The 14,591-nt window shown below is 38.5% G+C and overlaps 1 protein-coding gene across 5 annotated transcripts in view; it reads right to left on the bottom strand.

Annotated features, from left to right (window-relative positions):
• The window catches only part of LOC127434396 (brefeldin A-inhibited guanine nucleotide-exchange protein 1-like), a 94,190-nt gene that overhangs the window by 28,711 nt on the left and 50,888 nt on the right, over positions 1 to 14,591 (bottom strand). For all 5 annotated transcript variants that reach the window (XM_051687107.1, XM_051687105.1, XM_051687106.1 and 2 more), the window contains 9 exons: positions 13,570 to 13,686; positions 13,073 to 13,263; positions 11,451 to 11,584; positions 7,569 to 7,803; positions 7,061 to 7,160; positions 6,836 to 6,975; positions 6,357 to 6,465; positions 1,092 to 1,293; positions 96 to 207 (listed from right to left, as the gene is read on the bottom strand). In XM_051687107.1, coding sequence (XP_051543067.1) covers positions 96 to 207; positions 1,092 to 1,293; positions 6,357 to 6,465; positions 6,836 to 6,975; positions 7,061 to 7,160; positions 7,569 to 7,803; positions 11,451 to 11,584; positions 13,073 to 13,263; positions 13,570 to 13,686 — 1,340 coding nt within the window. The remainder of the gene's footprint in view (positions 1 to 95; positions 208 to 1,091; positions 1,294 to 6,356; positions 6,466 to 6,835; positions 6,976 to 7,060; positions 7,161 to 7,568; positions 7,804 to 11,450; positions 11,585 to 13,072; positions 13,264 to 13,569; positions 13,687 to 14,591) is intronic.

The following is a 14,591-nucleotide window of genomic DNA, read 5'->3' on the forward strand; positions in this document are numbered from 1 at the left end:
CAGATGTTGCATATTTCATCCACAGAGTACACGAAATGTACAAGGTAAGGGGAAACCACTGTATCTGATAGGTAAACAATGGTGGTATGTCTTACAGAGTCAAGCCTCTCCTCCTGGTGTAAAAACTGGGCAATGTCTTCCGGCGTGGTTCCCAGCATGCCTTGCTCCTGCAGGTACTGAATGCCCCTCTTTGGTTTTTTGTTGAACCTGAGCATTAAGGTATCGAGAACAGCATGAAGGTAAGTAGATGTCAGAATTTTGTATTATTGGGTGAACTGTGCCTTTAACAGTGTGTATGGTGCAGAGTGCTACACTGTAAACCCCAATAATATTGTCATTACTGGAAAAAAACAAGTTCCTTGAACTAATTTTTCTAACAAATCCAGAGACTTAAGATTTTGTTTGTAACTGAAAGTGTTATCTCAAACTATTGAGTATAAAATTGAGGATATGGGAATACCCACAATGCCCTGCACTTGAATTATTTAATTTAGTTTCCTTGGTCTAAGGGAACCTATGGGTGAATTTAAATAGTTATTAAGAATTTATAGAGGGTTTAGCTCTTTTGTAGTGTCATTATGTTGTTTTGTTGCGAATAGTTGTTAAGTCTGATGTCACCATTAAGTGATCTGTGTCACCTTTGGTTAATCTGGACTCTGTTAACACTATCTCAGTTCTCCTTGTGCATGTGCAACAACAGTTGTACATCAGTACAGGAATATATGCATTTCTGTGGAGAAATATGTTTATTTAATGTTTGGTTGACCCAGAATCAGATATATTCTTCATTATTTAAGCTGTGTTATTGTATGGCCTAAATTTGAATCCATTCAATTAAAAATTATTAAGTTTAAACAACAACATTTAAATGGCAAATCTGAGTTAGTCTACTTGCATCTAATTACCTTAATTTAAATAGTTAAGTGCAATCTCTATGAACACCAAGTTTATTAAACTTAACTGCACAAGTTCTGGAGATGCCATTAATCAATTCAATTGAGGGAACAAGTTTACGTAATCAATTGAGTAGAGTCAACTTATTAGGGTTTTCAGGGTATATAGATGCTTCTGATTCCAGCTTGATGGCTTACAGGTCGATGCCTTGCTCTATGATCTCCTTCTGTTGTTTGAGGACCTCAAACTGTTCAGGGTTGTCTGTTCCTGACATCTGTGTGCTGTAGCTCCCGATGCCAGACGAGGCGGTGGAGTCCAAGGAGTTTATGCTGCCATAACGGTTAATCGTTTCCGGGTGCTTCGACTCATTGTTCTCCTGCTCTAAAGGCTTTTCTTGGCCTAATGGATAGAGAGCGAGATTGAACGTTAAAGTAAAGGGACAAGAAGTTATTAGACACAATATGGCCAGTTATTTTTAGGAGGTTGATTTAACACAAGAATTCAGTGTGATTAATTAAATAAATAACAAAATAACACAATTACTCATGTCCCGGATCCACCATCAGAGCAATTCAAGCTTAAAGTACCACCTGTTTTCAGCAGGTGGCAGTAAGCGATACTCCATCTGTATAGGCAATATGTTTTTCAAAGTTTCAAACTACGTTTAACTTGACACAGCAACCTAAAAACGCTGAGTTTACGACACAACGCAACCAGAGGGATGCTCCAAATGAGTCCGTTTGACGAATGTGTACACTGATACATCCTTAGCCAAGCCCTTATAATACATTTATCTCACACAGATTGACGAATTCAACTGCAAAATTGATTGCTGTGGACTGTAGGCTAATGATAGGCTTTTGTTAAATAATATGGACGTCTAAAACCACTTTTTGTATTGTCTTCTCAATGATTTACTCGTATGCCATCTGCCACAATAATGTATGCATTTCTATTATCAGAGTTATTATATTTATAATATATTATATTGAAATTATTTGAATATAACTATTATAATTATTTAACCATTATAAATGGAATTATTTTTATTTGAGGGCCTAAGCAACTATTTATATATGCGATAAATGTGATTAATTAATTGTTAAATCATGTAATTAATTTGATTAAAAATGTTTAATCCATTGACAGCCAGAGTTATTTTGTGTATTTTTGGTCTACTACTGAAAGTACCTCCAAAGAAGCCAACCATTGCATGTCACTAAACAACAAACAGACTGACAACTTGTCTGGAACCCCGCAAACACAGACAAGCAGAGTGATACAAACAGTGAATAATATCTAAATATCAGCACTCTTGGAACACTGCTAGTCCAATCAAATTAGAGGACCGGAAATTGCTGTTGTATAATTTCAGAGAGAGCAGAAGATGAGACTAGTTTGTGAAAAACCACAAGCCCCAATAGTTCCAGGGAGCAGGGACAGCATTATTAATTGATTTACTGGGGTCCAGGCTGAGTGATATATGTGTTGGTGTATGGACTTTCTTCTTTGGCTTGGCTCCCTATACAAGTTTCCCAACACAACACTTCTCTAATAAAGTCTTTGGCCTCAGCTGACTCATATCACAAAAACAGCACTGTGGGGACTCGGAGAAGTCGTGACCTGAATACACAGGGTAACTGATCTGAAGTTGGTGCAAGCAAAACAAGCAGACAGTTTGGGTATGTGGAACCCTGGCTTGCAGTCAAAGGGGTCTGATTACACATTGGAAACACTGTAAAAGATTCAGTGGCCAGCCATCACTGTAACATGAGCCGTCAGGTAACGTCCTCATTTCAGAGACATAGTTTCGTCTCTCAGAGAAGCCAGTTGCAGCTAGGAAATACTTGCTCATTCGTATTCAGCTGAACACAAAAGACAATTTAGCTGCTCTTATTTAGGGCTGGTATCGATCGATCTTACTCTCAGTACTGTCTAATATACAACAGCTAATTTAGCCATGACACAAAGCAGTATTAAAGAATCAGTATCTGGTTTACGCAACACTAACTAATGCAATCAATTCCAATGTTACTAAGGGAACAAACTGCTATTACCTGCTTTCCCTGTGATGTGCCTCCGTTAAGAGAGAAGAACATACATTGATAACAGCATGATGAGCATACAGAAGGACCTGAAAGCCTCAGTCATCCAAAACAAACATAATGCACCTGGAGAGCTAGATAAGATGAGCATCCTATAGGCTGATGTATCTTTCTATGCTGATACAGGACCATTTGGACATACAATAAGGCCTGTGAGAATGGCTTTGATGTAGATAAAAGATTTTGCTTACAAAAAAAAAAATATAATTGCAACCACTGCTTCTGCCAACATAATTATCGCAAGTTACTATATGCTATTACTTAGCTATTACCTATGTAATATAATAAACCTATGATAATTTGGTGTCAGCCACCACAGTCATTTTATATTGTTTGAAAGAGATCCCATATTAATTTACTAAGATTTTACACTTGTAACAGTTATATAGTAAGTATTGAATCAAGACAGAATTCCTATTATAAAGTTTATAATATAGGGAATTTTTTTTAGAAATGGCATGCTGAGAACTTGCTGTAAATGTTAATGTGAACTTAGATTTAACATTTCCTGAAGAAAATGCGAATGGTGCCAAACTCGCTGCCATGATGCTTGGGTGATGTTGATGGTTGCTAGGGCATTGCTATGTGGTTGCTTTGGTGTTCTGAGTATTTCTTAGTGCATTGCTATGTGATTGCTAGGTTGTTCTGGGGGGTTTCTATGGTGTTACTCTGTAGTTACTAGATTGTTCTGGGTGGTTTCGAGGGCATTGCTAGGTGGTTGCTTTGGTACTCAGAATGGTTTTTAGAGCTATGTGGTTGCTAGGTTGTTCTGTGTGGTTTCTAGGGCATTGCTAGGTGGTTGCTTTGGTGTTCAGAGTGGTTTTTAGTGCTATGTGGTTGCTAGGTTGTTCTGGGTGGTTTCGAGGGCGTTGCTAGGTGGTTACTTTGGTGTTCTGAGCTTTTTTTTTGTGCTTTTGGTTGCTAGGTTGTTCTGTGTGGTTTCTAGGGTGTTGCTATGCAGTTGCTTTGGTGTGCAGAGGTGTTTTTAGTGTTATGCGGTTGCTATGTTGTTCTGGGTGGTTTAGAGGGCGTTGCTAGGTGGTTGCTATGGTGTTCTGAGTGGTTTTTTTAGTGTTATGCGGTTGCTTTGGTATTCAGATTGGTTTTTAGAACTTTGTGGTTGCTAGGTTGTTCTGTGTGGTTTCAAGGGAATTGCTAGGTCGTTGCTTTGGTGTTCAGAGTGGTTTTTAGTGTTACGTGGTTGCCATGTTGTTCTGGGTGGTTTTGAGGGCGTTGCTAGGTGATTGCTTTGGTGTTCTGAGTGGTGGTTAGTGCTTTGCTATGGGGTTGCTAGGTTGTTCTGGGTGGTTTCTTGGGTGTTGCTATGTAGTTGCTAGGTTGTTCTGGGTGGTATCTAGGGTGTTGCTATGTAGTTGCTAGGTTGTTCTGGGTGGTTTTAGTGCTATGTGGTTGCTAAGTTGTTCTGGGTAGTTTCTAGGGTGTTGCTAAATAGTATTACATTATTCATCGATTAGAATTAATCAATCCCTAGCCTATAACAATAACCACAACTATCGGTTGCTGGTCCAGGATGGCTACATGAGATATCTGCTTCAGTGAGAATGCAGATGCCAGCTTCTCCTTTCCACACCACAGGTGACAGTAAAGCGACACAAATACCGGGGTTGCTGCTCAAGATTTCTATCAAGCACCTCGTTTGTGTCCCGACGAGCAAGAGACTAGAAATGGGCAACAGCCAAAGAAACAGAGCGCTCAAGAGGAAAGAAAGGCATTGGGAGGCAGGAGACAAATAATAATTAGAAAATAAAAACATCACCCATGCCTCCCAAACCACTGTCTAATCATTATTTTCAGTTGTTTTATCCCTTTATGAGCCAGTCTTTTATGTTATTTGTTGACTTGTTATCATCGGCTTGAGTTTGTGAAAAAATTTTGGGATCCTAGCTTCATTCTGGGATGAGAGGCGTGTGGTTGATATATCCAGTCTGCGATCAGTTCTGTACTGTGCGCTTTGCTTTAGTATATGCACATCTGACCATTTGTTTCTAGCATCTCGCTCTGTCTCTTGCGTGCCCTTAAGTGCCACTGCAGTGCCGTGGTTTAAATTGAACTCAGAAACGATTCAGAATTTTTGAGAATCGATTCAGAATCATTGGCAAAAGAATCATGATCTGAGATTTTTCTCCCACCCCCATGTACAGTCGAAGTCAGAAGTTTACATACACCTTAGCCAAATACTTTTTTCACAATTCCTGACATTTAATCCTAGAAAACATTCCTTGTCTTAGGTCAGTTAGGATCACTACTTTATTTTAAGAATGTGAAATGTCAGAATAATAGTAGACAGAATTATTTATTTCAGCTTTTATTACTTTCATCATATTCCCAGTGGGTCAGAAGTTTACATACACTTTGTTAGTATTTAATAGCATTGCCTTTAAATTGTTTAACTTGGGTCAAACATTTTGGGTAGCCTTCCACAAGCTCCTCACAACAAGTTGCTGGAATTTTGGCCCATTCCTCCAGACAGAACTGGTGTAACTGAGTCAGGTTTGTAGGCCTCCTTGCTAGCACACACTTTTTCAGTTCTGCCCACAAATTTTCTATCAGATTGAAGTCAGAGCTTTGTGATGGCCACTCCAATATCTTGACATTGTTGTCCTTAAGCCATTTTGCCACAACTTTGGAGGTATGCTTGGGGTCATTGTGCATTTGGAAGACCCATTTGTGACCGAGCTTTAACTTCCTGGCTGATGTCTTGAGATGTTGCTTCATTGTATCCACATATTAAACAACTAAATATAACCAATAGTAATAGTGATGCTGGCCTTGCAAATAATAGTAATGATACTTGCCATAACAAGATGGTTGCTTCTTATAGGTAGATACTCTAGAGATTGAAATAACTGCATGCCTGAGGTGGGCTTGAGGCAACAGAGAAGAGCTCCCATTAGACCCTCTACTCTGCCAAACCATTACAGCCAACTTTGATAAGACCAAAATCCCCTCAGCTCCGTGCAGCATCTCTAGCCTGGCAAATGGAAGGAAATACTTTTCCCAGCTGTTCTGTTCAAACAGCATTCAGGCCCGTATAGCAATCGCGCGGAATTGCGTTTCCTGCCCCTATTTGGGGCAAAAGACTCCTAGTGCGCTGTCCTCATAAGCCACTGTTTATCCATTTCGTTCTGCACAAGCCGGAAGCTACTGTTAAGGTTGCGTAAATGCACTCTGAGGACAGCCACTTAGAGAACAGTCAGCGCCGCAACATGGAATATTATTGTTAATATTATATAAACTGCTCAGATTAAACGTTGTTCTGCAGATATTACTGAATGTGGAAAAAGCACTGTGTAAGGAGCAAGTATTTATGATACCTTCAGCAGAGGTTTGCCTTACCAAGACTTGTCTGGGAATTAGGGTTGACATATTGGTCTTTGCTCCACTCCACCATACACTTGAGAATGGACACTAGACACTCCAGTCCTTTCTTCCTTAGAGTCAGTTCCTGAGGGACATTATAAGAACGGATCATTAACTCTGTTTTAAATGCAAAATGTTCTATATTTGCTCTATGCTTCACATTTTAAGTCTTCTGAATCCATTTAATAGTTTTGTTTGAGGTCATAACAAATTTTAAGTAAACAGAGTTACAAACAATCATACTTCACTGATCGTTTGGACTACATTTATGGTGCTTTTTGTTTTGTTTTTGACAGCCGCTGGTCACTGTATAGTTTTGTTGTATGGGAAAAAGCAGAATTGTGTTGCATAGGCGAAAGTCAGTCATGCCATTTTGGAATGACATGAGGGTAAGAACATTTTCAATTTTGGGTCAGCTTTCCCTTTTAGGACAATGTGTTGACAAAATTATTTACCTGAAGTGGGGATGTACCCAGTTCATGTCCTCCTCGCCCTTGTGCAATCTTAGAGAGGTCATTCACCAGCCTCTCAAAAATATTAGCAGCATTCAGGTCACAATCATAATTTACATAGATATCTACCACACTCTGGGCATCTGTGAGAAGAGAAAAATCATATAAATATTCATAGAAACCCCCTAAAGCTTTTTATAAGTGAGAAGAAAAAGAAAACATACATACCAGCACATATTCTGGTGAGGGTTTGAATGACCATCCACTTGTGGTCATATGAACTTGTGGACGTTTCAAGAATATATAGAAAAATCTCTTTGAAAAACACCTGAGAAGACAAAGGGGAAGAAATAAAGTTGAGTTAGACCCTCAGGTGTGAAAACCATATATGGCGTGTTAGAATTGAGCACTGCTAGGTGGTTGCCTCAGTAATATAGTGCTTCTACAATTGAGGATTCTCAACCAAAGTGTCAGTAATAAGTGAATGATGTTATAACAACAACATAAAGAGCTGAAAAGATGAGCGACTTGATTGAAATCTTACAACGCAACACTGTGCACACTGGAACGAGGTTGAGAAATGCACACACAGACAGAGGCAGAATTTGTGTAGAAGCCTTCATCATAAACCACAGCTCAGATTAATCCACACTGTCAGCTAGACACTCCACATACTGACACCATCAGGGTAAGATGTACAAATAATTATTATTTGGGAGCAACTGAGTTCAGGCACCTCAATTTGCATCTTGAGATGTGTCTTAAAGTGGGACAGGAGGGTGAGGAAGATGGACAGGGAGAGCTCGAACACCTCGGGGACGGAGGAGACGCCATTTTTGGACAGTGCCACGCACAGGTACTGCTTGATGGCATTGATGAACATCTCATTGGTCTTGAAGATGGGCCCGGCGTTCTGAAGAATGGACAGGAGGAGCTGCAGAGAGAGGACCTTGGACCGCAGCTCGTGGGATCTGCCGAAAAGGAATCATGTCTTGGGTAAACAGACCACGATGGAATTATATTGTTTTTATTCTTCACTCTATAAACAATGCTGTTGTCAATGCCAAATTAAATCTTTAGAGCAAACTGAAAACTTTCGCTTTAACCCTCTGGCAAAAGGAGCATGAGCGCTTTTTATTCAGCATTTTTATTCTGTACAGTTATACTATTCTGAAAACACAGTAGTTGAAATGTATTTATTTTTTATCAACAAAAAAGTTTGCTTTTGTTTATCATTATCCATCCCAAAGACAGACATGTATTTAGAAAGCACTATGAAATATGATGTCAGTGCTGAGAAATGCTGTTGGTAGGCTTTCTGGTTGTAAGTCTATCATTTAATGTTAGTAGGTTTCTGACTGTAAATCAGATGCCTTGAAAATAGGTTAGTAAACACTGGCTGTGCAATAACCCAGAAAATTATTCAACCATAAATACCAAAATATAATTTAGATTATTGTTCAAGACAAGTGCAAAGCACAGGGCTGTCAGAGTCACTGCAACCATAGCTTTCCTTTCAAACAACACATACAAAGCCTGTTGTCTCAAAATATTTCATTTCAGATTTTTCGGAATTAATTAGCCTATTATCGAAAAGCAGTCTCCAAAAATACTACAGATCCCAAAACAGTGCATGTGTGATTACACTGTCTACTATCTAATTACAGAGAAATTCCAAAACGAAATCAAACAGAACAAAAAATGAATAAAATAAAAAAAATCATACAGAACGAAAACAGAACCAAACAAAAACAAACAAAAAAACAAAAGCAAAGCAAAATCAAAGAAAAGCAAGCAAATCAAATCAAAAGCAAAGCAAAGCAAAACAAAACCACAACTTTTTTTTTTAATTAAATAAAATCCAAATCGCATGATCATATGTAACTCTATATGGGGGGGGGGGGTACAACAGGGCCTGGTCCTTTTACAAAGAGTGATCAATACCACTGACACCACCTTCCTGCCTCACTACCCCTGAAGATACACCAGAATGAACGACCCCCTTTCTATTCAATTGACAGGGAGGAACATATTTCTTGGCCGACTGTTATATATTCACCTGTTAAAGGACAATGGACCAACAACAATAACAACAACAACAACAACAACTCAGCCACTCTGCACTGGAAGCCAATCCAATATCAACCCTCTTGCTCTAAAACATCAACAGCCACAGTTCTCAGACTAGAATATCAACAGAGGCCACAAAACTTAATTAGACCAGCTCAATTAGACAATGAAATTATTGTATATTGGGCATTCATAGGCCTGTCACGATAACTAATTTTGTTGGACGATATATTGTCCCAGAAATAACTTAATAATAATCCAAGTACACCCTTTCAAAGAGCAATGAACTTTTAATTCTTAAGAATATTCAGACATTGGAATCGGAATGTAAAAAAAAAATTTAAGTCGGGAAGGCGACTTTAATTCATCTCCACCTGCGGGAAAATGTTAAAATGTTTTTTTGTTTTCTAAGATTAGCAGTAAAAATGGCTGTTTAATGTTAACAAAATGCATTAGAATTCTAACGAATCCTGAGAAAGTGCCCTGTTTATTTAATACTCCATGTGAGTCGTTGACAAACATAACTGTGAACTTTTATCAAGATTGAAGATTTATCAACATATTAAAATTAATCAACAACCCCACACCTTTACACACTTAACATGTCCTCTCTAGAAACATGTCTTGCATCCCTGAAAAAACAGAGACATTTGGCATGTCCCAGCAGAAATTACCTCAACAAAGATTTTGTTTTATTTTTTAAAAAAGTGTTCAAAATGTTTGGTATGTTCAAAACCACATGAAACAACCATAAATATAGTATAGTATTGCAGTTCTAAGATTTATTTTTTATTTTATTTTTTTAGATTATGTAGATTTTCCATTTTCATTATGGAGAACCTTATTTTTGACTGACCCATGTATTTTAAAGACAGATAATATATTTTCATTTTATGTATATTGTTGATATTATAGTGTTTATATTACCATTATATTTTTATATTAGTATATTATTACATATAAAAATTGACTGATTCACATGGCAGAGAATACCTCTATAGGTCAGAAAGAGCTCCAGAGAGATGAAGATGAGAGATGTAACAGGTGCTTAAACGTTTCTCTTCATCCTACAGCAGGTAGCGTTACAAAAAGCATTTTTGCTATTTCTGCAGTTCTTGTCAAAGGTGTTGTATTATGACTTATGATGGAGGCTGCAAACCTGGATCGATCCGACGTTACGCACTTGCAACTTTGATGGCTTTGTTGTTTATAAACAGGTGTGATAGTTTTATCGCATCGCTCTCTTAACACAGGCGCAGTATGTCCACTTTGCGCGCTCACACCAAATTCAACAAGTGCTGCTGCACGAGAGAGGGAGAAAGGACGACGCGAAAAGCTGTTTTCCTGTATTCGTGCGGATTCTGGAATTAATACTAAGACAATACTCAGAATCCCGCGCAGAACTTCAGACACTACATTATTTTCAACAGCAGGATGTTTTTTTTTTTTTAATAAGTGATACAGGCATATGCTAAATCACAAATAAACATGGCTTTTTGTTTCTTGATTTTCTCCCCTTTTCTCCCCAAACTGGAATGCCCAATTCCCAATGCACTCTAGGTCCTCGTGTTGGCGTAGTGACTCGCCTCAATCTGGGTGGCGGAGGACGAATCTCAGTTGCCTCCGCATCCGAGACCATCAATCCGCGCATCTAATCATGTGGCTTGTTGAGCGCATTATAGCAACTTTATAGCAACCACAAGGAGGTTACCCCATGTGACTCTACCCTCGCTAGCAACCGGACCAATTTGGTTGCTTAGGAGACCTGGCTGGAGTCACTCAGCACGCCCTGGATTCAATACTCGCTGAGCTACCCAGGCTCCCAACCTGGTATTTTTTATCATTATTAAGGTTTCAATCAGACAACTTGTCCGGTCAGACAAGTAAAATTCACTTTGACTTGCCCTTGAAAAAAATCCACTTGTCCCGGACAAGCGTTAATGTCGAGCCCTGAGTTGTATTGCCACTTTTCGCTGTCACTGTTTTTAAACAAAGTCGACATACCGGCTCATTCACGTTAACGGACTCCCTCTCTCATTCGGCTTAAAGCCAAAATGTTCCCACACTGGAGCTCTGGAATACGGCTTTGAAACCAAGTCCATTTGGACTTATTCTTCCAAACTTTCTGGCTGGATTTATGCAGTCGTCAGGAAAAACACCTATTAAAACACCTATTATCCTTGAGTAACTCGTAAACTTCACCTGTCGCTGTCTGCTGTCCGCTGTCTGTGTGTGTGTGTGTGTGTGTGTGTGTGTGTGTGGAGCTGACGAGAGGACAGAAGCAGCATGACTGGCTAAAATGGTGGTGACATTCATTCTTATGTAAACAAACATGCATGTAAACCCAGTGGGCAATATCGAGGTCAGCAAAAATGATCGATGTCATGTCCATATATCATACAATAAGTCGATAACATAATTATCGTGACAGGCCTAGCCATTCATTTCTGAATCCAACACAGATTCAGAAAGAAATGACATAATGTGAAGGCTTGAAAACAATTGCATTTGTATAAGGTTAATAGATTTGTTAGAACAGTAGAGTTACTTTGGATCAGGGGGACCATCTGAAAGCGGCTTCATGGAGAGTTTGCAGAGTGAGCGGAACACCAAGAAAGCATCTTTCTGGAGGATATGGGAGAACTTTGCACCTGGTGCTGGCCCAGTGGTAGCTATGGATTCCTGTGGGATAGAGAGATCATGTTATTCTCTTATTACAATCAAATTTAATTAGGGGTGACAATTAATCATTGTGTACAGCACATAGTATAATAAAGCAACCATAAAAAGCAACAAGGCATAAAGTTTCCATTATGTTCTTTAAGCTTACACAGTGGCTCCAAAAAGAATTGGGACATATAAGCCGCACTTAATTTCAGAAAAAGAAGTTAGGGTTTAAATGTAAAAAAATTATATATACAGTTCAAAATTAAAAGAATAGTTCACCCAAAAACTAAAAACAGATCAAGATTTAAAGAGCACCTATTATGGTTTTTTAAACGTGCCTAATTTGGTTTAAAGGTCTCATACAATAGATTTACATGCATCTAAGGTCAAAAATCGCAGCATTACCTTTTTTTTTCCAGTGTCAAAAACGACTCGTTCAATGATCCGTTCTAAAGGATTAATTCTAAACTCCTCCTTTCAGAGAGCATACTCTGCTCTGATTGGTCAGATGTCCCAGTCTGTTGTGATTAGTGTAGTGTTTGAAGGCGGGTCAAAGCTGTTCGCGAGCAGCCAATGAAGACCAGAGGCGGGGTTTTTTTACCAAATTACATAGGTTAGTACAGGAAGTAAGTCTGGAATTACTAACGACTCGTTTCAGGTGTTTAGAATCGGTTCTTTCTGTTGGGAGTCAATAACTCCATTTGTCGTGCACTTTGATTTCTGAAACTTTGCAGACTTTTTTACATTCACAAACAGCTATATAACACACTACATGAAAGGTAATATTTGAAAAACCATAATAGGTGCTCTTTAAGTCCTATTTTACTATAAATCTCCACCTTTGACCAGCCACTACCAGTAGGTGGTGTAATGCACGAAGAATGCGAATCGCCAAAAAACAAAAGAAGAATGTGTAAGTGAAAGTGGAGATTTATAATTAAAAAAAAAAAGTCTGTAAATATTGACCTATTTCTCACCCATATCTATTATATCACTTTTGAATACATGGATTTAACTACTGGAGTTGTTTAGATTACTTTCATGCTGCCTTTACATTCTTTTTGAAGCTTCAAAGTTCTGGTCACCATTCACTTGCATTGTATGGATCAACAGAGCTGAAATATTCTTCTAAAAATCTGTGTTTGGGTTCTGCAGAAGAAAGAAAGTCACACACATCTGGGATGGCATGAGGGTGAGTAAATCATGAAAGAATTTTAATTTTTGGGTGAACTATCCCTTTAAGACAAAGCATTTCAACACTTTTTGGTTGTCAAATGTTAGTGGAACATGTTGAACCATAGCTCATAGTTCAACACTGCCAACAAACTCATTTGATTTTGAATAATTATAATCATAAAAGTCAGTTCTGGATACACAATAGAGTCTAAAACAAACAAAAACACATTTGTAAATAAGCTAATGCACAGATACCTTGCCTTCTTACTATTTTATACCATATATGTTGCTTTTTTTGTATCTTTTCTGACAAGTCAAAATTGTTACCTGAGTGTCATTGGAGGAGACAGACAGTCTATCGTCAGGTAGGGACGGAGTGAAGCTCGCAGAGATGGGCGTGCCAGGGATGCCATTGGCGTGAACGTTTTCACTGTCGCTACCCAGCCCTCCCTCCTCCTCCAGTGAGTTTGGAATGTCCTCAGCTGGCTCAGCTTCGCCTTCATGGCTTTCCTTGACATCTGAACATGGATAAACATGGTTCAGGCATGGTTTAAAATGTAAACTGAACCAAAACCAAAAAGCAACTGCCTACCCTGCTTAAACTATTATTGAAACTATCCTAGAGTGGTTAGCTGGTCTCCCAGCCTTGCCAAGCTAGTCCAGCTGGTCTATTTTAAAAGCTTTAAAGAGGTTTTGGGCACTTGTCACCTGGTCAGGTTGGGAAACCAGCTAGCCGACCAGTTAAACACTAGCTTGGCCAGGCTGGGAGACCAACTTTTATTTAATTTTATTAGGAAGCATTTCAAAGCAAAAACACAAGTTACCTCCAGCCACGGTGTTTACGACTTCTTGCAAAATGCTCTGTACAATCTCTTGCGCCTTTTCTTCGTAGTTCTGGCTTTGTTCTTCCACAGTGGCTTCCGTACCATGCTCAGCAGCACCTTTAAATGACGGCAGAGACAATTCAAGCTTCTAATTCCATCAAATCACTCATTTCACTACTACTATGCCGTGTCACATTCAATCCCCACTTTCTCAGTTTCTCAGTTTAACTGTTATTAAGAGGGGATATCTTATTGCTTGTTATGGAATGATCTGTTGAAGGAAAGCAGCACAATTAAACTTATGCTAAACTAAGAAACACTGACACAGTTTTCCAATAGTGTCATATCTTCAGAGGATGCCTCGTTCTCTGCAGATGCCTGAATACATGATGAATTTATAATGACTTGCTATCAGAAATGTGATGCTACAAACTTAACTACATTTTAAAGTAGCGTGACAGTAGCTCTGCTGTTTTTGAAAGAATGTATTAGTAGCTTTTCCAGTAATGAGCAACTTTTTCCAACAAGTAGCAGCGCAGTATGACAATCCGCTACATCACTTTTATTGTCCTATTTAAAACTGAGAGCAATCTGAGCCAATAATCACTAATAATATTGCTTCTAGTCCTTTCATTTGCAACACTGGAAAGTCATTTTCCCACTGCATCTCGCACAAACAATTCAGTTTTGTAGTGAAATATCTAGCTATGCTGTTTATAATTATGTTTTGGACCCAATTACAGAATATTTTTCTAAAGGCATCTTTACACAACCAAGTTTGTTCTGTGCCTGCTCAAAATTCTGCATGCATAAAAGCCAGAATAAACTAAGCCTGCTCTGACCCACCTCAGTTCCTAGAATCAAAGGCAATTCTGATGCTGCTTTGGTTCTGTGTAAATGAAATGCAGCATTAGACTTTAACCTTTGTTGTCGTCAAGATAAAGTGTTTTAAAATTCAATGTTATATTTAAAAGTATAATTTCATATTTTATTAATATCATATTTATATATTTATATTTTTA

This window comes from Myxocyprinus asiaticus, chromosome 44 (genome assembly GCF_019703515.2).
Source record: "Myxocyprinus asiaticus isolate MX2 ecotype Aquarium Trade chromosome 44, UBuf_Myxa_2, whole genome shotgun sequence".
Taxonomy (NCBI): Eukaryota; Metazoa; Chordata; class Actinopteri; order Cypriniformes; family Catostomidae; genus Myxocyprinus; species Myxocyprinus asiaticus.